Source organism: Drosophila sulfurigaster, chromosome 3 (genome assembly GCF_023558435.1).
Source record: "Drosophila sulfurigaster albostrigata strain 15112-1811.04 chromosome 3, ASM2355843v2, whole genome shotgun sequence".
Lineage (NCBI taxonomy): Eukaryota > Metazoa > Arthropoda > Insecta > Diptera > Drosophilidae > Drosophila > Drosophila sulfurigaster.
Genome location: NC_084883.1, coordinates 3,912,783 through 3,934,086, shown reverse-complemented (window position 1 = coordinate 3,934,086; position 21,304 = coordinate 3,912,783). Strand labels below are relative to the sequence as shown.

Genomic DNA, 21,304 nt, shown 5'->3' with positions numbered 1-21,304 from the left:
TCAACCTCTTTTTGTCTTGATGACTGATTATAATATAATACACAAGATTATCATTTAATTGTGCAGAACGCGGATTTGTTTTAGGTTTTTTGAATGGCTTCTTAAGCTGTTTTTTATTCTATAAAATATTTTGATAAATTAATTTCATATCCGAGCAAATGCGTAACATTTCCCCATGTTGGGCATTAGTGTGTTATATTTACGGCTTGAGTTGTCAAGGACGCTAAAGCAACTCAATAAGTGAAACAGTTAAAAAGAAAAAAATGAGACCGAATCAGTTGGAAACGTCATGAAGTGGCCAAACCTCAACTACCAGATCTAAATCGATTTTAAATTGCTTTGGTCGTTTCCAATTGGCACTGGGGGTTTGAACTGCGCGGATTGCGAAATGTGGAAGTGCTCTGCTGCCTTGCTTTGTCCCCGCATTTTCTCGTTACAATTTTGCGGTCCACATCAAAGTCAATTAAAACAAGAAAGAACTATAAACTGTGGTAGCTTGTGAGACAGGCCGAAGATTAAATGCCCTAAATAGACATATTAGCTGGTTAGTAATCAAATTTTGAGCTATTGGGACCATTCAGCTCGTAATACTGATCAGTAATCATAAAAACAGCATTTAGTTACTGCATAATACCTTTCCATTCAATTTACAGCTAATAAATACCAACTTTTATTTCAAATATGGGCACACTTTTTAAACAAACAAAGAGTTGCGGAAATCAATGTAATATTAAAAAAGGGATGCATTTATACCAAAGTAACCAGGAGACATTAATTTAATTTTGTTTATTGAATTAAAAAAAGTAAACACATTATATCAATATCATCTCATGATGCTTTTTTTTGTGATATCGAAACCAAAATTTGACATCTCCTGCTTGTATGCGTAAAGTAGTAATTAGGTGTCCTAAATAATGATCATGATTATCTGCTAATAGCGCCTATTTACTGTACGATCTTAGAGATCGAAAACAACCTCTATTTCTAATTAAAGTTTAATTGATTATTAATAAAGTAACATTACATATTTTTCTATTTTGGATACTTTAATGATAATACTAATTATTTTAATTTTGAAATCCAACGTTGAGTTTAAATCGAGCAATAAAATAATTTTCTTTTAATTTCTTTGTAATTTCTTTTTAATCATTTCTATTCATTGTTTATTTATGTATTTAAGATTTGGTCCGATTCCAATTGTAGTTGAATTAAGTTCAACGTGTGAATTATTTTCAATGTGTTAAGTCGAACTGATAAATAAATCAGCCAGTTGCAAGTTAGAGTACAATATTTGCACACGGAAAAGAGAATAGGTCAGCACCAACAACTTTGACGTTCTCACCAGCTTCCTCAGTATTCAAAAGAACGCTGGTGCTCAAAAACGAACATATCGAGTATCCGCCATGGTATCCGGAAACAACTGGGAAACGTTTTGCTATAAATCTTATATTTATTGAACTTTTGGAATAGAGTATTTTTGTTTTAATTTACAAGTGATGAATTCATTAATGTTGCAATTGTCGCTCAAAACATTCGAATACAGAACACACCCAGTGTTGTTTTTTCGTTTTTTTGTTTTATTTTGATATCTCCGACTATTGTATGGTGCGAGATTTATCCTAAAACGAAACAAGGGTCGAACTTTAATACATGGATCGGGCAGATGCGATAGAGCAGCGTGTAAGCAGGTAAAAACAAAACAAATATGATGAAAACATGCTTTCACTCTCTGTTGTTTAGTGTAGGTGATAGATATGATTGGACAACATAACAGAGTCATAGTTTCTGGATAGTAGTTACCTGTCATCACTTGCATAAACTCTGCAATTGATTGTTCAAAGAAATAGTGTAATAAGAAGAAGAGTAATCATTTTGTTGTTCAAATGCAAATTGAAATGCAATCTTTTATCGCTTACCATCGAAATCAACTGTGCCGGAGCCATCGGCATCGATCTCCTCGATGATCGAGTCCAAGTCTTGGCTGGAGATCTTGTCGTCGAGCTCATGGAGAATGCCGCGCAGGGTGGCCACGGTTAGGTAGCCCTTGCCCTCCTTGTCGTACACACGGAATGCTTCCTTGAGTTCCGCCTGGAGTGCGCCTTGATCCTCCTCGACCTCGATGAAACGAGCTGCCAGCTTGCAGAACTGGCTGAAATTTAATTTACCCGTTGTGCCCTTATCGACCTCCTTGATGAGGGCCTTGACTGCCGGCGGTTCCAGTTTCTGGCCGAGAATTTCCAAAATGTTTGAGACGTCGGAGTGATCGATGGAGCCAGTGCCCTCCAGATCGAATGCCTTGAAGGCATTGCGGAGAACTAGGCAAATAAAATGAGAGAGGATTAATGGGATTCATTGGGCAATTATTGATTGTTTCTTAGCTACTTCTCAGTTGATCCTTGTCGTACTCGCCCTCTGCCTGCAAGTCAAGAGAGTGGAAGTAATTGTATTAATTAAATGAATTCGATATACGAGTATAAACTTGTTATACTCGCACGTACCCTACAAATGCCCTCTACGTGTCTTTTTGCAATTACAATCAAGGCCAAACATTTGTCGAAACCCCCAATTAAATTGATTTATGCGCCTGCAGAGCTATTCATACGTTGATTTTCGATTCAAGCCATTTTATTTCTTTTCTTTTATTTCGAGATATTTTGCACTCACCATATTGCCAAATAAAGTCCAATCTGCGGGAGTTGAAGGAGCAAGAAGAATAAACCGAAAAACGAAATGGAAAAAAAGTTGAGTTCTTTTTTGTTCGTTGTGAGTGCGATTTCGATTGCAATTACGATTTTGAGATATTCACCAGAGATTGATTAACAGCAAATTGAATTGAAAAATTAACTTTCGATCAGATCGATCAGAGTTAGCGCCAGCGTCTAAGCAATTCAATTGCTGTCCGCCGTATATAAGCGACTACGACTAGGTCTACGGCAAAATGTCAGTGCACGGCAAATGCGAGGCAGCAATGTGACAACGGCAACAACGAACCGTGCAAAATTTCACAGCAACTTGTGAAACAAATGCCAAATTGTCGTCGTCGTCGATGCCAATCGATGCGATGCGATGCAATGCGAAATGATGCGACACGAATCAGAGGCACTCAGCTACTTATGCAAGTTGCAACTTACAAAGTGGCCAAGTGGCAAGCAGCAAGCTGCAAGCTTCCCATCAGCTGCCAGCTGCGAGATGTCCGAGGCACGCACACGATGCCACTGACCCGATGACTAAGCATTACTAATTGCATTTATGATTGGTCAAGTTTATCAAAACGCATATTTTCAGCACTCGAAAGCTTTGCAACTCATCATCAATCTATCTTTGCAGCAGCCACCAATCAAATGCAAAGTGCGTGCTGCCCTTCGATGCAAAATAGAGCGCAAAAATAATTACGCAAAGCTTCTAATCTTTTATATATGTAAGTCTCTCAGGTGATCTGCGCAGATAATATTGCTCTGTTCTCTCTTCAAATTCTTCACATAACTATTATTAAAATAGATATCAGTAGGCTACAGTCGAGTAAGCTCAACTGTCATTAAAATTAATTATTTAATTTGATTGAAATTGATAGAAATTACTATTAATGCAACAACTACTAGTAGCTTTGAATATGAAGAAAGAAGAAAACTTCAATATCAAATTCAATATTGTCGCACACTCAATTTTAAGTATAAATTTAATAGTCATCAGAATACTTTTTATTTAATTTTCTACTATTATTTTCAATTTCTTTTATTATTTCGAGTTAAACATAAAAAATATTACTATTTCGTTTAAAACAACTGCTCAGATGCACAATAATTATAATTATTAATATAATATCATATTATTTCAGCTTTAACTAATTCGCTGATCTAATATCTCTGATACACGACAACTTCTCGTTTTATAGTTCTAGGAATGACTTAACTCCTTCCTTAGCTGGTCAAACATTGTGATCATATCAAGAGATCATTTAGCCTTGCGCTGTGTGTATAATTATTTTGTATGTAACATACATTCGTGTTGGTCGTGGCCTCGTCACATTTTCAAGCATAGATTGGCATTCACATGGCAAAAGAATAAATCAAATCATTAGGAACTGATGAATGATTCTTCATTTATGGTTCAAATAGGATTTCATAGAAGATTTAGAATTTCGTTTAATCTCACTTTTTCCACTTAAAAATGATACATGCCTGCTTCCGGTTTGTTAACTACCAACGAGTGCTATATTTTGTTATTATATTTAATTTTATTGAATTACATATTTAGATAACTTAAATTAAATGAACCGAACGCACAAGAAAACGCACTGCTTTGCAGCAACCTGTTGATCCACTGCTTGATATGATTTACACAACTACAAACACTGCTTGCAATAGCTTACCATTAGCGTGAGAACTGCTTATTTTACATGACACAAAAATGTACAATTGCCGCATGATATTTTTCCATATACATTTTAAACTTAAATTTGCAATTTCAAAAATTAATAGTTTAAAAAATTAAAATAAAAAATTAGTTTTTTATGTATGGTTACAAAAATTAGAGAATTAATTTCAATAATCTTAATATCTGCGAAGAATTAAATGACAATTGTCTCCGATGTACTCCAACGTTAATAAATCAATAATTATTTAATGTACTAAGTAACAAATTGTTCTAATAAACAGAAAACGCTGTACCACTTTTTCTACTAATTGTAATGTAGGTACAAAGGTACAGTGCAAAGATGTACCTACACTGCTTGTCCGCTATGCAAGCAGTCCAATGCCCTTGACCCACCGCACTGCAATATCTTTAGCGAATAATTAGTATTGTTGCCAAAATGTTTGTTATGTAATATCAATTTGAATTTTATTATAAATGTCTCGTGGTGTGGACTGGTCTATTGCTTTTTTTTTTGTTGTGAAGGTCTATTGCTCAAACTAGCCAAGGATCGATTAAGTTCAGTAGATATAAATACATGTATATTTACAGACAAATAGGTAACTTAATTTTAGTACATTACTAAAAATACTGTAGGCCTGTTTTAAAACTGGATTGCAAATGACAGCTTTGTAGGTTTTAGTTTTGAGTTGAAAAGGCAGCCGATAGAATTCGTTGCGAATATGTAAAAAGGAGTCCGTTTAGTCATCACCACCAGTCATCACCTCCATGAATTCTGACATTGAATAAGAAAAGAGTTTGGTTAAATTAATGATATAATATTTTGAAATTTCGGCCTACCATCAAAGTCCACGGTGCCGGAACCATCAGAATCAATTTCCTCAATCATCATGTCGAGATCATCGTTTGTCAGCTTGTCGTCCAACTCGCGAAGAATCTCGCGCAGAACGCCGGTTGTAATGTAGCCATTGCCCTCCTTGTCGTACAACCTGAAGGCCTCCTTCAGCTCGGCCATCATGGCTTCGGCATCCTCCTCAACGAGGAAACGGGCAGCCAACGTTGTGAACTCCTCGAACTCAATCTGGCCGGAACCATCCTCATCCACCTCAGCAATGATTTCAGCCAATGTCGCATCATCCAGCTGGTGGCCCAACATGCTCAGGATGGTGCCAACCATGGTGGTGTTGATGTATCCATTCTTCTCCGGATCGAATGCATTGAATGCATTGCGAAGCACTGCAAATAAATGCGATTATAATAACAGTACTTTCTCTCAAGGTTCGGCAATACTCACGAGCAATCTGTTCCTTTGTTAGTTCGTCCTGTAACAGATCAATCAGGCAAATAATTCATTAGTACATTTCTTCAAGAATTCAGGTATAAAAGAATTTGCATTCCATTCCAAATTGTTGCTGTTGATGGGTTTCAAGTTTGTGCAATTTTATAAATTACGTTGTTCTCTAAGATTTTTTAGTAATTAAAATTAATTTTCTAGATTGACGAGTCTTATAAGTATTATAAAACAAAAAAGAAAAGTTGCACTCTTTCAATTTTCCTTGTATTTGTGAACTTAAGACTCTTTTAAGTATACCCGCTATCCACAAAAGTAGAGGGGTAATAAGACTTGGTTTTCCAATGAAAATCTCAGATATTTGCATTCTCTTTGTACTTGTAAAAATCTATTAGATTTTAATATTTCTTCTTTGGATTTCACTTTTTAAGGTGCGCGATGATCCCATCATTAAGAGAACACAAATAAAACACAATTTTTCGCTTACGCAATTTGTAAGGAAAAATCGAAGTTTTTTAAGCAAATAAATTCTTATACCATGCAAAGAATTGAATATGCTTGACATTTGATTGAGACTGACTGAATTGCAGTGTCTCAATTTTGTTGATTACTTTCTTGCAAAATAACCGGGCAACTAGCTACGTGATAAAGTGCAATATTTGGTGAGAAAAGTAGACTCCCTAGCGGAGATCGCTGAGCAGGCTTTTCGTCACTTCAACTCACTTGCAAAAACACAAATAACGAGCATGTGGGGAATAGAAAGGGTTGCATATCGGGTGACATATAGAAAACTACTTTCTACTTTTGTTCATGCACACTAATAAAATAAACATTTTGTTGCATTTCCAAAACTCGGTTGCTGTCAGCGTTGCCAGCGCGAACGGCGAAAACTTACACTCATGTTGATCGATTTAAGCAGTTAGAAATTCACCGATTCGACGATAGGATGGTAGTACGTTACGGTACGGTTAATCAAGATTGGTAACACACACACAGACACACACAATATAACACTACCCGTCTTTATTCAAGACAACTGAAGCAGAAGCAGAAGTAAAAAAAAAAGTAGACAAATACAGAGAATAATAGTTGGTAAGTCACTTGTGTTAATTAATTAGAAGATATTTTTAAGTGTATGTTATCGTCGTACTGCGAGGATGTTGCGCAAGGAATTCGATGAGTACTTTCACTTCGTATCCGTGTATCCAATATCTAATATAATCACTCTGTTTTTGATCTGAAGTACAAGTACGTATTGTACCTGCACCTAGCAGGTGGATACAATGCAACGAACGGAGACAACGGCACTCGCAGTACTGCTGATACACCACGTAGTCCATTTACCTGCATCGCGACAAAGAATAAACAACATCAATTTGATGTCGTCGACCAAATCGAAAATCTTGTCATATTTTGTTTGTCGACTGACTGCGTCCCTAGATCCCTTCCCTCCCTCCTGCCTCCATTCATCGCAGCATCAGATTCAAGTATTTATTTATAACCAAGAAAGTGCAAATGCTGTCTCTACACACAAGCATAATTTCTACATAAATAAATACTCTCGCAATAAATACAGACGCATTGCAGTTGCATTTGCATTTGCATTTCGTATTCTCATTTTGGCATTCGCCATACATACTTTTGACACTTTATAGTATAACAACAAGAATTCGAGAATAAATCCTCAACAATCATATTATTGTTAGTTGCGCGTCCTCAACCACACAGACAAATACATATGTACATAGATATGGGCCAAAACAAAAACAGAGACAGACTCAGCGAAGCACGAAATTTCCTTCTTCACAATTGACAATAATCCCCTTTTTGCATCTAACACATAAAATGATCGACCTGCAGACACTTAGTACTTTATGTCTACAGCAATTTAAATAAATATATTTCTATATTTCTCTAACTCCAATTTTATTCTCTTTGGTTATTGCTGGTTTAGCGAAGCATTTTTTGTACCTTATTATTTTATTTACTTTAGATATCCTTTCGCTACAAGTATAATACTTTTAGATTGTTGCGATAGTCACATTAACAATTAAATTTAATTAGTTAATATTTTCTAATATATACTATATTTCTTAAAAATAACATATTGAATATACTAAATTGATTAAGATTCTTTGTGCTAGCATTTTTAAATTTATAACTTATTTTGAAAAGAAAATTTTATTTATAGAATTGATAGAAAAAATTATTAAATGATTACGCCAAGTTTCCATTGTAATCGTTAAACTGCCCAAATACTTGTTTACTTCACTATCTAGGGTATTTAATTAGTTGATTGACATTCCACTTATGAGATATTTAGAAATTTTATTTGTGCTAACAATACGCAATAGACAATAGATTGCATTTAAGAAATTTTCAACCGAATACACTCTTTTGAGGAGTGCGAATTTAAAATACCCTGGCAGGTAGATGTTAACGAATTCTTAATTGATCACCGTTTTTTATCCTTAAAAGTTGCTCATATACAAATATAATATTTTGTGAATATTTGTTAACGTTAAATAAAGAGTGACATTTTTTTATTTTGATGATGAATATTTTTGGTTTATCCATAAGAGAGTTATGTTTTCGCACTATTCACAAAGTTATGTGCATCTCCAAAGTCCAAAGTTCTAAAATAGACTAACTAACAGATTTGTCGTTTTATTCATTTTGATGATACCATAATTGGCATACAAGATAAATAAATATTCACTAAACTAATTTGCTTAGATATCTTCAGATTTTCTACTTGCTTCCTTAGCTTTTCAAAATCACGTACAGACAAATTACAATTTTCTAGAATGTAATAAAGATTCAACACTATCTTAATCTGCAAGTTAAACGTCAATAAACTGATGCAAAGCTATACCATTTAAATTCTCATTTTCATATTTATAATTAAATACGATGAATTGCAAGCTTAGTCCAACTTTAAAAATACAGCACAAAGATTGATATCTTTATCAATTTTGGACAACTGGAGTATTTTCTAACATTGCACATAATAAATCAGAAATGCGCAATCACCGATTAATTTTACGCACCATCGTTGTGTTGCCCATTTTGATAGAATTGTGATTATTTAATTCTGGAGAATCGAATGAAAGCGATCGAGCTGAAGGCGAGTTTAATCCTTGCGCAAATAATTTGCGGAAATTATTTGTGTTTGATCTAAATGACAGAACTGAACTAACTGGACCAAGTCAGAAATGATGATGGAGGCACACGAACGGAAACATTCATAAATCGGACTCACACAGAGCGACACATGCACGTCAACATTCATGAGTACATATTCGAATGTAGTGATGTATGTGTGTTGGAATATGAATATGAAAATGCCCACAAATACAAGTTCGGATATAGATTCAGATACAGATACAACGACTATAGATACACACACATTTGTGCACACCACAAGTAAGTACACCCGAATCGATTTTGCTCGCGCAGAAAATGGCGTGGAAACGATTCTCCACATCGACGTCGGCAATGTCGAACACGATGTGAATCCACTATAAATCGGCGTCATTCCAAATAAAGTTAAGCGACACTAAAGCAGATCATAGTAATTCAGTGATGCAGCCAAATTATCAATGCGTGCTACGGGAATGCTCTACTCTTAGATACCCTAAGATGAGCCTAAGCATCTTCAAATTGCTACAAAACACTTCAATAGTTTATATACCCTTCAAATTACAGGCTTACAGGGTAACATTTAATTGAAAATCACACCCAAAATATTCAGATGATTAAACAAGAATCTATTTAGTAGATTGCCAATTGCCAATGTCAGAGCGTATAGTGGAAAATTATCCCAGAGATAAGACAATAATTATCTCAACACAATCTCATTCGTGCATTTTTAAACATACATAATTAATTTGTTAGTGTTTTCTGTGATCTTTTCAAAGATGACGAGCGAATAATACATTTCTTCCATTTATCAAAGCGCGTCCACAAGGTACAGACAGCATTTTAGTATTATAGCATAATAAATACCCCTGTCTAAGCACTTAAAACAATATTTAATTTTCGGATAATGTGCGGCAAAAGCGACTGTAAATTCAATTAAATAGAGCAATTGGTGGTCAAGAGCAAGCCACTACACTAAGTCTATTTAAAATCGTATTTCTTTTCTTTTCATTCTACTACATATTTGCTTTTCTTTATTTTATTTTTTGACAAATGTGTTCGAGCTGCTGTGCGCCGCATTATATGAATATGCCAAACGATTGGAGCAGCCACAAGCGACTATATACACGTAGAAAGCGATTCTATCCGTTCTTCTGGCTCTTTTAAGAATGTCAAAAAGTGTATTCATTATTTTACAAGCATACATAGCAGCATGATGCCTTGCTTCCTTCTTTTATTTGTCAAGGTGCAAAAGACAAGGTGCACCTGGTATTCTCCCCATTGATAAACCATCAAGTAAAAGTGTTGCGGAAAAAACGAAGTGTTCTCAATTGAGCGAAAGGCCAAGAGAGCGGAGAATAGTGTAAGTGAATAAATACACGATGAATCAATTATAATGCCATATACAAGAGGTTCAAACGCTTTGACGTTCGGCATATGTTTTGTGTATTTTTAGGTACGAGTCTCTTAAAAATAAATACTTGTACAATTGCAATCATTCCGTTGCGCCAGAACACGTTTCCACTCACGTGTGGTGAGGCAATAATCTAGCAGTTTTCGTAGCAATGTGGGACTGCAACTAGTACGCCTGCAAATGCGGCGGCGACTGCGTGCCAAGTTCTATAAATACAACCTTACATCTAGCTAATTAAATTAGCAATGAATTCGTGTTTTCATTCAATAGTATGGCTAGCGGGCAAACGCATCTTCAATTTGATAACGCTGGCCGACAGCAAATCTCATCGCTAATGAGCAATTAGTCGAACATGTCATAGCAACATGTGAATGGCAAATGGCACACGCAGTGTCGCCATTTTATTCCAGCTTGTACTTTGAATTATCGCCATCTTTCGATATCGATAAATCAGTGTAGTGTGTGCTATGGATGTGCAATTCACTCTGGCATAACACTAGCTCAAGCAGTGTGAGACAAAGCAGTGCGAAGTAGTAAACAAGCAGTTCGAGCTGGAGCACTAACGAAAGAAAAATACCATGCAGATATGGCTTGAGCTCCAGAGCTGAATTAAAATTTGAAGGATCATTAAATCTGGACTATTTCGTTACGGTAATCATAGTACATTAGATATTATTTTATATTAATTTTTATACATCTTTTGGATTTCTTTATTAAAGTTAATACCATACTTTAGGAATATTTGTAACCTACTAAATTCTTTGTTGTTATTTCAATCAATAAATGCGTTGAATAATAACAATAAATTCTGACTCATTCGATTTTCATTAGAATTGCTTTCATATTATTCAATATTATTTTTTTGACGTATGTATGTATGAAGAATGTATGATATTCTCAGATCAGATATTAAATACTCAACCATTAGTGGACACACTTTGTCCATACAGAAGGTCACTTGCGACATGTGCTGTTGATTTTTCGCTACTAGTAGGAATTTAGTTACGAAGCCCATTATTCAGCCTATAATCAATAAATCTGGAAATTGTCTATTTTGCTTTATAGTTGATTATATAGTAGATTGTAATCTAATCAATTTCATAATATCTAATAATAATAATATGCTGCGCTCGTTTCACTGATAATGAGCATGGCTAATTTGATAAATTAACCACACAAATGGCAAAGCTGATTAGTTCACGCCGGGAAGCAACTTGACAAGTTGACACGCGCATTAGTTTTTAATTGATACAAACAAGAATGAACATGTTTAAATCAAAATCCTTTGATCTAAACAATGAGGAAAACACAAAACGAACGGAGCATCTCTATCAACCGCGTCGCATACGTTGGATGAAGTATATTGTGATTCCATTGACCATAGCCTTTGTTCTCCTCTTGATCGTCTGCAACATAGACTTTTCGTCTGAGCAATCACAAACAAATACCAGCTTTGTGGAGTCTGCCAAATGGTGCACAGCTGATAATAGTTGCGATAAAAACGTAAGCAATTTACTAATGAATAAAAATTGGAAGGATTCTCTACTGCTTCGACTTGAGAACTACAACTTTCCAGAAGGAATTATTTCCAGCGAGGTTTTGACAACTGAATACAGCTTAAAGAGCTTAGAGGTTATCAATTGCTCCGTAAACTATATTATGGATGATGTGTTCAATCAACCCAATTTACGCAGCCTGCTTGAAATGGAGCTAGTTAACACGGAACTCAAAAACTTAACAAAAAGCACATTTCAAGGACTTGAAGAGCTTCGCAATTTTACGCTAATCAATGTGAGGACATCAATGCATTGCGAAAGTTTCATGACGCCCCTCGCCAACAATCTCACTGCAGCAACAATTCACCAGCTGTACAGTAGTCACTCGATATACAAACCCAGCGATTACTTTGGCATTGCTATCTACTCCAATCTAAAAAGCTTGAATCTTAAAGGAAATAATTTCGGGGAAATACTGGAAACTGGTTGGTTTAATAATATGCCAGCTCTTAAATCATTAAGCTTAGCTGATTGTCGATTTAACAGCATTGATTTCGACATAAACACAAACAGCTTTGGAAGACTAAAGTTCTTAGATCTCAGTGGAAACCAACTGCTTAGACTAAACGCTCAGATTGTAACGAATCCGATGGACAAAATCCTTCACTTGAAGCTCGCAAAATACAGTAAGACTGCGACAACACTTCCAGCAAGCACTGTAGCTGTTGCAAAACGTGCTATTTTTGAGGATTCTGTAACAAGTGCTTTTGATGAAGACACACCTAAATTTCAGAGCAAGAGCACTTCAGGCTCAACTGTGCCCCTCGACACTACTTCAGTGACTGCTGCGATAGATGAGACGCCACCATCATCAGACATTACGGATATCATGTGCTTGAACACCGCTAAAGATACCGTTAGCAACTTTTCGATGAGCTGCAATGCAGCAATAACAATTGTGGATCAAGCTGAGACTACGATTAACATTATTCTAACCCAAGTTGACTTTGATGATTGGGCATTGGTTTACTTCTCAGATGAGAATGACATCAATTGTGTGGAGAAGGAAGACAAGAGTGTGCAATTCACCGACAATATATCGATAACAGTGAACGATCTGAGCTGCGCCACATCCTACGTCTTCTGTTTGCTGCAAGACAACAAAACATCGCCACTTAATTGTCTATCACATCATACGCTGGACTGTATAGCGGTTGTGTCGAGATCATCCTGGTTTGAGAAGAACAGTGTGCTCATTATAAGTCTGGGCACTGTGGGAATTTTGGTGTTTGTGGCTCTCGGCGGAGGCGCCACCTACGCCATTCTGTGGCACCGTCCGAGTTGGCTGTGTGGCAGCAATCGCTTGAAGCGTGCGGCGCGGGATTCACTCACAATGCTGCTACTGCCGCAGAACTATGAACACAATATATACAGTGCGATAAGGTAAGCAGATCGATATTGATTTTAATCAATAAAGAAGTGATTAATTTTTGGTCTGCCTTATAGAAAGGAGAATGACGGCGATGCGATTGGCGATTACATGACGTACTATCGACATTTAGAGCAGACGAAACTCTACCAAACCGAGTCCAATAAATACAATGTTCCGCCCCAAGAAAGCGCTCCCCCCGCCCCCAATCCAAAAGGTCACACCTACGCAAGTTTTGATTTATACGAGGAACTAATTTGATCATAGTATAAATACCTCTCGCATATATATGGAAATAAACACAGAAAAATATATAACATTGTATCTAGTTTATGCAGTTATCACTGCCATATTTAGATTGATAAGCTAAAAGCGTATTATCTCTGAAGAGCAAATACAACTGTTGCCGCCGATAAGCCCAAATCTAATGCGAATTCACTTTGCTCAATTGGAGTAACAAATTTGCTCGTCAGTCGTGTTTCAACTCCGTCATTGAAATGCAGCCGAAAAGCAGGTATCGCAAGGAGAAACTCGTCGCTGATGACAGCCTCTCCCAAAGGTAAATTGCAAAATAAAATGAAATTGTCACAATCTGTTCAATGTGGATAGACGATATCGCCATCAATTAGCAAATTAGCAAAATAATTAATGTGAAGAGTAGCAAAAGTGTGTGCATAATTGTATACTCTTCAAATTGAAGAGACCATATGGCAAATGCTAAAATACCCAATAGGGTAAATATTATGTTTTACGCCCTGTGAGTGTATTTAAGCCATCATTTAAGAGTCGCAAATAATTATCCAAATGAATTTAAAGGAGACAAACTTCTTTCGCACGCGAACAATAGATGGCGCTAGCTAAACGAAAGTGAAATTTGCAAGTTCATTAGCATCGACAGTGAAAAGATTAGCGGCGTATACTTGATTTTCTAGACACACGCTGCTGCAACAGTAGCAGTTTTTCCAGTTTAATCAGTGCAGAAAATAAATGTCTCGTCGTTGGAGAATTTGTTGACATCAATTTACAATTTACATTTATTGATTTGTGTCAACTAGAAAGTATGCCAAAATAAATTCATAAATTAACATTCTATAATAACTACAAATTTAACAGAAATATTTTTTAATTAAATATCAAATTTAAAGTTGAAAAGCAAAGAGGCAACTAGCAAGTATCCTAAATCTATAAGGAAACGTTGATATTACATACAACGTATAAAGACAAAATTATAGTAGAAATGTTCCAAATTCCTGAAAATTCGAATATCAAACAACAAAAAGTCAAAAACATTACACGATATAAAATTCACAAATGAATTCATGATCCAAATTCTCAAAAATTCAAAAGTTATTTAATAATGTTAAGAGACAAATAAAGTAAAGCGATCTAATTCTACGCCAACTTATTTCATTGCAGTTCTCAAGAATCGTACCGAAAGGATGTTGACGCGAGAAATAAATATTTAATTTGCATTTTGTTAATTGTTGGCCTCGGACTATGTCTGATTGCTGCTGGTATCTACATGGTAATATGGTTGATAAAAGGACCCAGTGTTGAGGTTCACATGGAAACCGAAGTGGAAGTCAGTCTGAGCCGCGAAGAAATGGAATCTGATTTCAATTTCACATTAGAAACATTTGGGTAAAATGAAAAACTATATAATAACATATATAATAAACCTGTAAATTGTAATACACTTCTTTCAGAAAACTGTCAGATGGTTTTGAGATAAGTGAGGGTGGACGCGGTTGTCAAGAATTATACTGTCGCATTGCGTGCGCCAACAATGAGGATCTTTATGCAGAGGCGGACACGGCCATGAGTGGCAGCAAGTGTGAAGTGTTCACCTCGCTGATAGTCGCCAATCAAACCGGATTAACGCTACAAAACAAATGGATAGACTCCAATGCCACAGCCCTCAAAATTGTGGTGACTGAAAGTGAAATTGATAAAATCAAAACAGGTGCATTCGCAGCAGCAATGTTTGCCAAAGTATTCCACATGAATTGGTCCAATCTAAAGCTGACGGACCTCAGCAATGGAGCACTACTTGGCCTGTATTCGCTGAGGAAGCTGGAAATTGACTTTCACCTGCCGGACATCAGCATGACATTGTTGCAGCCCGTTCAGCTGACTTTGACGCATCTGAGGATCAATGCGGGAATATCGTTCAACAGCCAACTTGATGTCTTCGATAACATATATTTGGAGAAACTAATTCACCTCGATCTGAGTCACAACACCTTCACTGGGCCGCTCAGTAAGCGTCTCTTCAGTGGAACTCCGAATGTGACTTATTTGCTTCTGAAATATTGCGCCATAACATCGATCGAGGACAGCGCCTTTGAGGATCTCTCTGACAAGTTGGTGTTTGTTGACCTCAAGCATAATTTGCTTACGCAGATGAGTGAGAACGTGCTTCGCATCGCCGGCAAGCGATTGCTACTCGAACTGGAGCCCAATAACTGGAACTGCAATTGCCAGCTGCGTTCCATGGTCGATTTTTACAATAAAAATAAAAGTCTCTTCATAAGCATTCCTTACTGTCGCCTGCCCTACAATCTATACGGTAAACTCTTTGACGATATCGAATCGGATGAGCTAAATTGTGTTCTGGATAGTGAATTGCCTGGCAACTTTACCTCGGACACAACAAGCGAAATAACTGTTGCTGACAGAGCCGACGAGCTGGACTTGCCCACAGAGTCTACTTTTTCCCACCAGGTCGCCACAGAGTCGCCAACCAAATCGAGTACATATGGCGCCATATTGCAGTTCACTTGCTCAGAGGCTATCGATTACGAGAAGACCACGCGGCAGTATTCCGAGGAACGCGTCAAGCGGAGTAGTAACAGTAAGGTAACTGATTCTTACTTTGTATTCGAGCCACCAGTCTACGATTTGATCTTGGAACTCTATGAGAATCGCAGCGTGCGCGCTTCTATTGAGGGATATGTGAGCTCGGATCAGCTGAACATCATTTGGTTTTCGGATGAATGGGAAGGCAGTTTAATAAGGAATGCATCCAGCACGGACTACGTCTGCATGCAGTATGAGGAACCTTATTTACTTGTCGATCCCCTGCTACAGAATCACACCTACACCTTCTGCATGATACCCTCGGATAGCTTGGTCATATCTCCACTGCTCTGTCAGCCTCTGCATGTGCCTCAGACTAGAGAGACTGACGATTCGGATGACGTTTGGATTGCCGAGAGCGAAAAGCAATTTACCATCGCGATGCTCTGTCTGATTTTCTTTGTTTCCACCGTTTTCGGAGCTATATTCGCATATCTGGGCCTGAAGAGCTTTCCTAATCTTTTGGAGGGTTCCAAGAATGTGCTGGTCGTGAAGAAAGTTGAGAAGGCGTGTTATGTCTCAACCATAACGGATTCAGAGTACATCAAAACACCGCTTAGCAAGAGCTCTTCGAGAAATACAAAGCAAGTAAAGTGCTAATTTTCAGAATAAATCATTAATTGAAATGTTTTTGCAGATTCGTTGAAGCAACTTCATCGAAGATATACGACACTAGCCTTCCTAGCCTAGTTAATTTGCATTCGCCATCCACTTGCTTCGAAGAGCCTTTCACACCGATGAATTTCCAGACCATCGACTATGAGATGCCCAAGCAGTTCAAAAAAGTCCCCAGCGAAAGTTGCACAATCAACAAATGCATGGACAGACCTGGCTCTCCGCCTCCTCTGCCCAAACGTAACTCCACGGTCTCGGAGACCATGGACCCCAAGCTAAAGGTTCAGAAATGATCTTAATTCTTATAGCTTCTATTCAGTATGAAAAGTAAAGGACACTTGTATTAATCAATCTGCTAATGTTCAATACTATCTATATATCAAATATATTGAGTAGCAGCGAATTGTGTGATCTTATTGCAAATATAAAAGAAATGCCAGGGGAGATTAATCCTGTCTGCCACAAAGTACTCCTTTCCTTACATATTTTCCCTAATTGCGTAGCCCGTATTTTGCGGACAACACTATTTTGGAGTTTGCTATACTAAAACTCAACACAAATAATATTAAATTAATACTATATTTATCGACATTATCGTACCATTTGTCACTGTTTTATAAAGGTTATTGAATCTTGTATTATCCTTAATTGGATCGTCGACGAACATCGCGAATAACAGACATTCAAGTGTACATGAGTATATATATAGATTGGAAGATACACGTGTACATAGTTGCAGGTGTAAGCAGCTTATCAGGAAATCGAAAGCTCTTGAACTACTCTGGCTAATACGCTGATAAGGATAATAATGTTGTGCCATTAGCATACGCATTAGGCTGAATCACACACAGTCTGCGTTTAGAATTCGTTGCGTGAAGTTACTTGGTCACAACTCGACGCGTTTCCATTTTTCAACTTTATATAATAATTGTGATTTTGTTTTCGTTCCTTTTCGCCTAAATGGAACTACTTGTCAAGATAAAGAGAGCTGCTATTAAGATCTGCAAGCAATAACAAAATAAATGTGTTTCGTAATGCTGATGTTCTCGTCACAAAATCCATCGGGATATCTAATCCTATTTTATTTGTGCCTGATGTGGACTGGTTTGTCGGTCATGGCCTCCAACAGCACAAATTGGTTAAATAAATCTGAAACACAGACAAGCGATATAAGTCAAGCGGTCACAGTGCTTAAGAAAGTGATGGGCAATTTAAGGTATATAAATAAATATAAATAATGCGACATTATCGATTTTTGTTGGCGTTGAATTGAGTATAAATATTCGAATATATCATTGTATATATTGTATACTGTTTTCGTGCGCCGTTATCACCGCGGCGATAACAACTATTATCGTGTTCCACTAATGGATGCACAATGTTGTTGAATAATGGAAATCTCTGTTTTTATGCGACAGTTCTTATCTCGGCAATATGGATACTGTCGCTATATCGAGTGCGCCACCAAAATGCCTAAAGGTCCAGTGCCGAATTATTTGTTTCAACGGTCGACAGAGTGAAATCGTCAAAGATATAAGAAGTGCATTGTTGGATGATGTGAGTATCAATGAAAGAAAAACAAGAAAGAAAGCTACAGTCGAGTGTGCTCGACAGTCAGATACCCTCTACCCATTTTCAATAAAAGAAAACCAGGTGCGATATTATTCTTAAAATATGCCGAGTCAATATACTGAACTGTTAAAATATACCGAATTTGGTATATTCATTGCCTACACTCAAAATATACCAAAAAATACAGAGTATAGACTTTATTGCCATTAAATACTTTCTACAATTTTGATCTCACGCTTTCTTTGCAATTTTTTCCGATTTGTAACGGCGGAGGGGGCGTGGGAAAATCTAAAACAAACATGATCTGCGTTGAAAAATAACAACTCATACGAACGGACAGGCAGACAGACAAACGGTCATGGCTAAATTGTCTCGGCTCTTAATGCTGATTTAGAATATATATACTTTATGGGGTCGGATATGCCTCCTTCTGCATTTCCTATGGGTAGCGGGTATAGAAATGAAGAGCTTACTCGCCAGTCGACATAATATAATAAACTATGGCTAGCGGATACAGCACTATCTATACAAATAACTTTTGAATTAATATTGTTTTAAAATCAAAACAGAGTTCCTGCATCCACATTGACGAACTTCATCTCTACAACTACAATTTCTTGAATGCTGTGGTGCCAGTAGGATTTTTAGGCGAATACACCGATAAAGTAAAGTTAATTTACATTGGCATCTCGAACATCACGGCTATCGAAAGCGGTGCATTCGGTAACGGAATATTCAATAAAATAATGTTAGAAGATCTTCAGCTGGTTAAACTCGATAAGGCGTTCTTCACCAACATAACCCATTATTTCAAGGGCATTTCAATAATGCAGGATAAAGTGCCGCTGCAAAATGTCTACCCAGATTTCTTGGATATTGTTCAATTTCAAATACAATATCTACGACTACGCACTGGCATCACTTGTGTGCGCAATTTAACTGCAACGGATCCAATCCTTGCAGCAGTTACCAATGCGGACTTTAGTTACAATAATTTCGGTGATGAATTGCTGGACGATTCGTTCAGGAAATTAACTATGCTCGAGAAGCTAATTCTATCCAACTCCAATATCTCTTATTTGCCCCATTATATTTTTCAAGGTAATTATATATATTTTACATATTATGCTTAGCGGATTTTTCAAAATGCCTCCAAATACGTATAACGTAACGATAGCTTGCATTGGATATATCGATATGCAGTGTTTTGTTATCGGTACATTTTACAGTGTTGGCATACGCGTATTTTACTCATAATTTGTTATCAATATTTAAATCAAATTTATCGTTGCAGATATGAAATATTTAGAGTTATTGGATATATCAAACAATAAACTAATGACAATCTCCAAAATCATATTCGGTATAAGCGACATTTCGACGAATTTGGTAGTAAATGCCGAAGACAATAACTGGCATTGCGATTGCGCGCTGCAGATTGAAATGAATGCGATTTTCAAATATCAAAGCTTGAAGTATGATCTGCTCTGCTCAACACCAGAACAATATCAGAATTACTTCGTGTTTGATGAGCGTATCTGCAATATAATGGAGGAAGAAGACACAACAGTTGGTTATTCTACAACTACAACATCAAAAACAACAACAACTACAACAACAACATACAGCACGGAGTTAATAACCACCTCAACAACTGTGGCGACATCCACAACGGATCAAATTATTTTTGTTCCAACGATTTCCACGGCAGGAACTGTAAAACCTAGCGAAATAGTGCCACTAGAATGCACAGTATCGAATAAGACAAAGAGTCAGAATATTCGATGGCCACAAATTTACTTTTTTCCTCGTGAATTCGGAGCACTCACTGTGAAAATATCGGTCGATCAGCGGGATAGCTCCAGCTCGTTTGGTATGTTTTGGTTCTCGAAAACAACAAAGGAATTTTACATGATGGAAATGTTGCCGGATGAGTTTGGTCTTGGCTGCTACTTTACCATGCCGCTACAGTCAATTGTGACCCAACTGGTGCCCAACGTGGCGTATACGTTTTGTTTGGTTGACGACAATCAGAATGCTGTGTCACCTTTCAGTTGCAAGTCTGTTCACATCGGCAGCAACTTAAACACACATTACGCTACATGGTTATCGAGAAGAGTGCGTGCAAAAGTAAATATTCAATAAATATAGTATAGTTGATATATTATAAGAAAATTGGTAGCAAATTAATGTAATATAATTTATTTAAAGGGCATTTCTGTGATGGTTCTGGGCGTCATTCTATTCATGTTCATCGGCATAGCGACAGTGTTTTTGGTCCTAAAGCAAAAACCCATGTTGCTGAAGGGCAGCAAACGAGTCATCATGCCAAAGTTTAAGTCTGGCGAAGTTGTCGTCTTGCCACGATCCGATACAGCAGAGTATCTGAAGCATAAAGAAAGCATGATCTCGCGGCTTAATGCGCAAAGGTGAGCATTACAGTTATCAACCTAGCTGACATTTTTTTTTAAATTTATAGAACAACTTTTTTGGTATAGTAAATCAATTCAACAATTAATCAGTATGAAATAGTTTTCTCTAATTTAACTGAATAAAAAAAATAATATTAACATTTTAATTACTTAAGTAATTCGACAAATATTCCGACATAAATCGAATAATTCGTTTACTTTGTATTCAGATCAATTTCCTTTGTATCACGGAAAAACTCAGTGGAGAGCCTTGCGAGCAGCGACAGCTACATGGACACCAATCTGTATGAGATCATTCCGACATACATAAGCTTTGATAAAGTGCCAGAAGTGGAGGCACCCAGTCATCCGGGCAGCGAGATACTCGATATCTATCAATCGCCGCTAAGGTCTACCGATGATGACGAAGCTGATACAGGCAGTGTGAGATATGCACAGATTACGCCGCGAACGAAACGAATTTCCAGTGATCCGTTGCCGGCGATTCCCTCCGATGTTAGTGATGTACCTCATTAATTTGCAACTAAGTTGAATTACAAAACAAACAAAAAAAACACCAAAGACACACAGTTCATAAACCTACCATACTTTATATAAACGTAATCGTCAATAAAGGCTCTTGTGTTTAAATAATCGAATTCACATTCAATATGCAGAAATGGGTAGTTCGTAATCCATTCTGAT

At 36.9% G+C, this 21,304-nt stretch overlaps 5 protein-coding genes across 8 annotated transcripts; 3 read left to right on the top strand and 2 right to left on the bottom strand.

Annotated features, from left to right (window-relative positions):
* Positions 1-1,430: 1,430 nt before the first annotated feature.
* On the bottom strand, positions 1,431-2,981 carry LOC133843912 (troponin C, isoallergen Bla g 6.0201). Its single transcript, XM_062277678.1, has 6 exons — positions 2,807-2,981; positions 2,665-2,687; positions 2,383-2,416; positions 1,917-2,315; positions 1,801-1,821; positions 1,431-1,619 (listed from the first exon to the last, which is right to left on the bottom strand). Exons 2-6 carry the CDS (start codon positions 2,665-2,667, stop codon positions 1,615-1,617), a joined length of 462 nt encoding a protein of 153 aa, XP_062133662.1. The 5' UTR covers positions 2,668-2,687; positions 2,807-2,981; the 3' UTR covers positions 1,431-1,614.
* Positions 2,982-4,813: 1,832 nt separating this feature from the next.
* On the bottom strand, positions 4,814-8,828 carry LOC133840528 (troponin C). 4 transcript variants are annotated; one of them, XM_062272408.1, is made up of 5 exons: positions 6,813-6,950; positions 6,558-6,698; positions 5,666-5,693; positions 5,212-5,607; positions 4,814-5,146 (listed from the first exon to the last, which is right to left on the bottom strand). In XM_062272408.1, the coding sequence occupies exons 2-5, from the start codon at positions 6,561-6,563 to the stop codon at positions 5,112-5,114; spliced, it is 465 nt and encodes a 154-aa protein (XP_062128392.1). In that variant the 5' UTR covers positions 6,564-6,698; positions 6,813-6,950; the 3' UTR covers positions 4,814-5,111. The 4 variants fall into 4 exon arrangements, with proteins under 4 accessions (XP_062128392.1, XP_062128391.1, XP_062128395.1 ...); XM_062272407.1 differs by lacking the exons at positions 6,558-6,698; positions 6,813-6,950 and adding an exon at positions 8,713-8,828; XM_062272411.1 differs by lacking the exons at positions 6,558-6,698; positions 6,813-6,950 and adding an exon at positions 7,007-7,027.
* Positions 8,829-11,111: 2,283 nt separating this feature from the next.
* On the top strand, positions 11,112-13,420 carry LOC133845347 (uncharacterized). Its single transcript, XM_062279791.1, has 2 exons — positions 11,112-13,156; positions 13,220-13,420. Exons 1-2 carry the CDS (start codon positions 11,478-11,480, stop codon positions 13,401-13,403), a joined length of 1,863 nt encoding a protein of 620 aa, XP_062135775.1. The 5' UTR covers positions 11,112-11,477; the 3' UTR covers positions 13,404-13,420.
* A 40-nt stretch (positions 13,421-13,460) lies between these two features.
* On the top strand, positions 13,461-16,909 carry LOC133845165 (uncharacterized). The gene is made up of 4 exons (XM_062279535.1): positions 13,461-13,701; positions 14,559-14,783; positions 14,849-16,589; positions 16,751-16,909. Exons 1-4 carry the CDS (start codon positions 13,640-13,642, stop codon positions 16,907-16,909), a joined length of 2,187 nt encoding a protein of 728 aa, XP_062135519.1. The 5' UTR covers positions 13,461-13,639.
* A 419-nt stretch (positions 16,910-17,328) lies between these two features.
* On the top strand, positions 17,329-21,253 carry LOC133840527 (uncharacterized). Its single transcript, XM_062272406.1, has 6 exons — positions 17,329-17,832; positions 18,035-18,173; positions 18,758-19,289; positions 19,483-20,318; positions 20,400-20,617; positions 20,830-21,253. Exons 1-6 carry the CDS (start codon positions 17,639-17,641, stop codon positions 21,134-21,136), a joined length of 2,226 nt encoding a protein of 741 aa, XP_062128390.1. The 5' UTR covers positions 17,329-17,638; the 3' UTR covers positions 21,137-21,253.
* The last annotated feature ends 51 nt before the right edge of the window (positions 21,254-21,304 follow it).

Excerpts from the sequence above, each read along its gene's own strand:
- LOC133840528 (XM_062272407.1), bottom strand. Across the intron at positions 5,608-5,665 it reads AACAAAGGAACAGATTGCTC|TGCTTCGCAATGCATTCAAT; the intron begins GTGAGTATTGCC and ends ATTTATTTGCAG. Across the intron at positions 5,147-5,211 it reads CGGCACCGTGGACTTTGATG|AATTCATGGAGGTGATGACT; the intron begins GTAGGCCGAAAT and ends ATTCAATGTCAG.
- LOC133845347 (XM_062279791.1), top strand. The coding sequence starts at position 11,478 with ATGAACATGTTTAAATCAAAATCCTTTGATCTAAACAATGAGGAAAAC. Across the intron at positions 13,157-13,219 it reads AATATATACAGTGCGATAAG|AAAGGAGAATGACGGCGATG; the intron begins GTAAGCAGATCG and ends TCTGCCTTATAG.
- LOC133845165 (XM_062279535.1), top strand. The coding sequence starts at position 13,640 with ATGCAGCCGAAAAGCAGGTATCGCAAGGAGAAACTCGTCGCTGATGAC. Across the intron at positions 14,784-14,848 it reads TTCACATTAGAAACATTTGG|AAAACTGTCAGATGGTTTTG; the intron begins GTAAAATGAAAA and ends CACTTCTTTCAG. Across the intron at positions 16,590-16,750 it reads CTTCGAGAAATACAAAGCAA|ACCATCGACTATGAGATGCC; the intron begins GTAAAGTGCTAA and ends ATGAATTTCCAG.
- LOC133840527 (XM_062272406.1), top strand. The coding sequence starts at position 17,639 with ATGTGTTTCGTAATGCTGATGTTCTCGTCACAAAATCCATCGGGATAT. Across the intron at positions 17,833-18,034 it reads AAAGTGATGGGCAATTTAAG|TTCTTATCTCGGCAATATGG; the intron begins GTATATAAATAA and ends TTTATGCGACAG. Across the intron at positions 18,174-18,757 it reads GAAGTGCATTGTTGGATGAT|AGTTCCTGCATCCACATTGA; the intron begins GTGAGTATCAAT and ends AAATCAAAACAG.
- LOC133843912 (XM_062277678.1), bottom strand. Across the intron at positions 2,316-2,382 it reads CGACAAGGATCAACTGAGAA|TTCTCCGCAATGCCTTCAAG; the intron begins GTAGCTAAGAAA and ends TTATTTGCCTAG. Across the intron at positions 1,822-1,916 it reads CGGCACAGTTGATTTCGATG|AGTTTATGCAAGTGATGACA; the intron begins GTAAGCGATAAA and ends AATCAATTGCAG.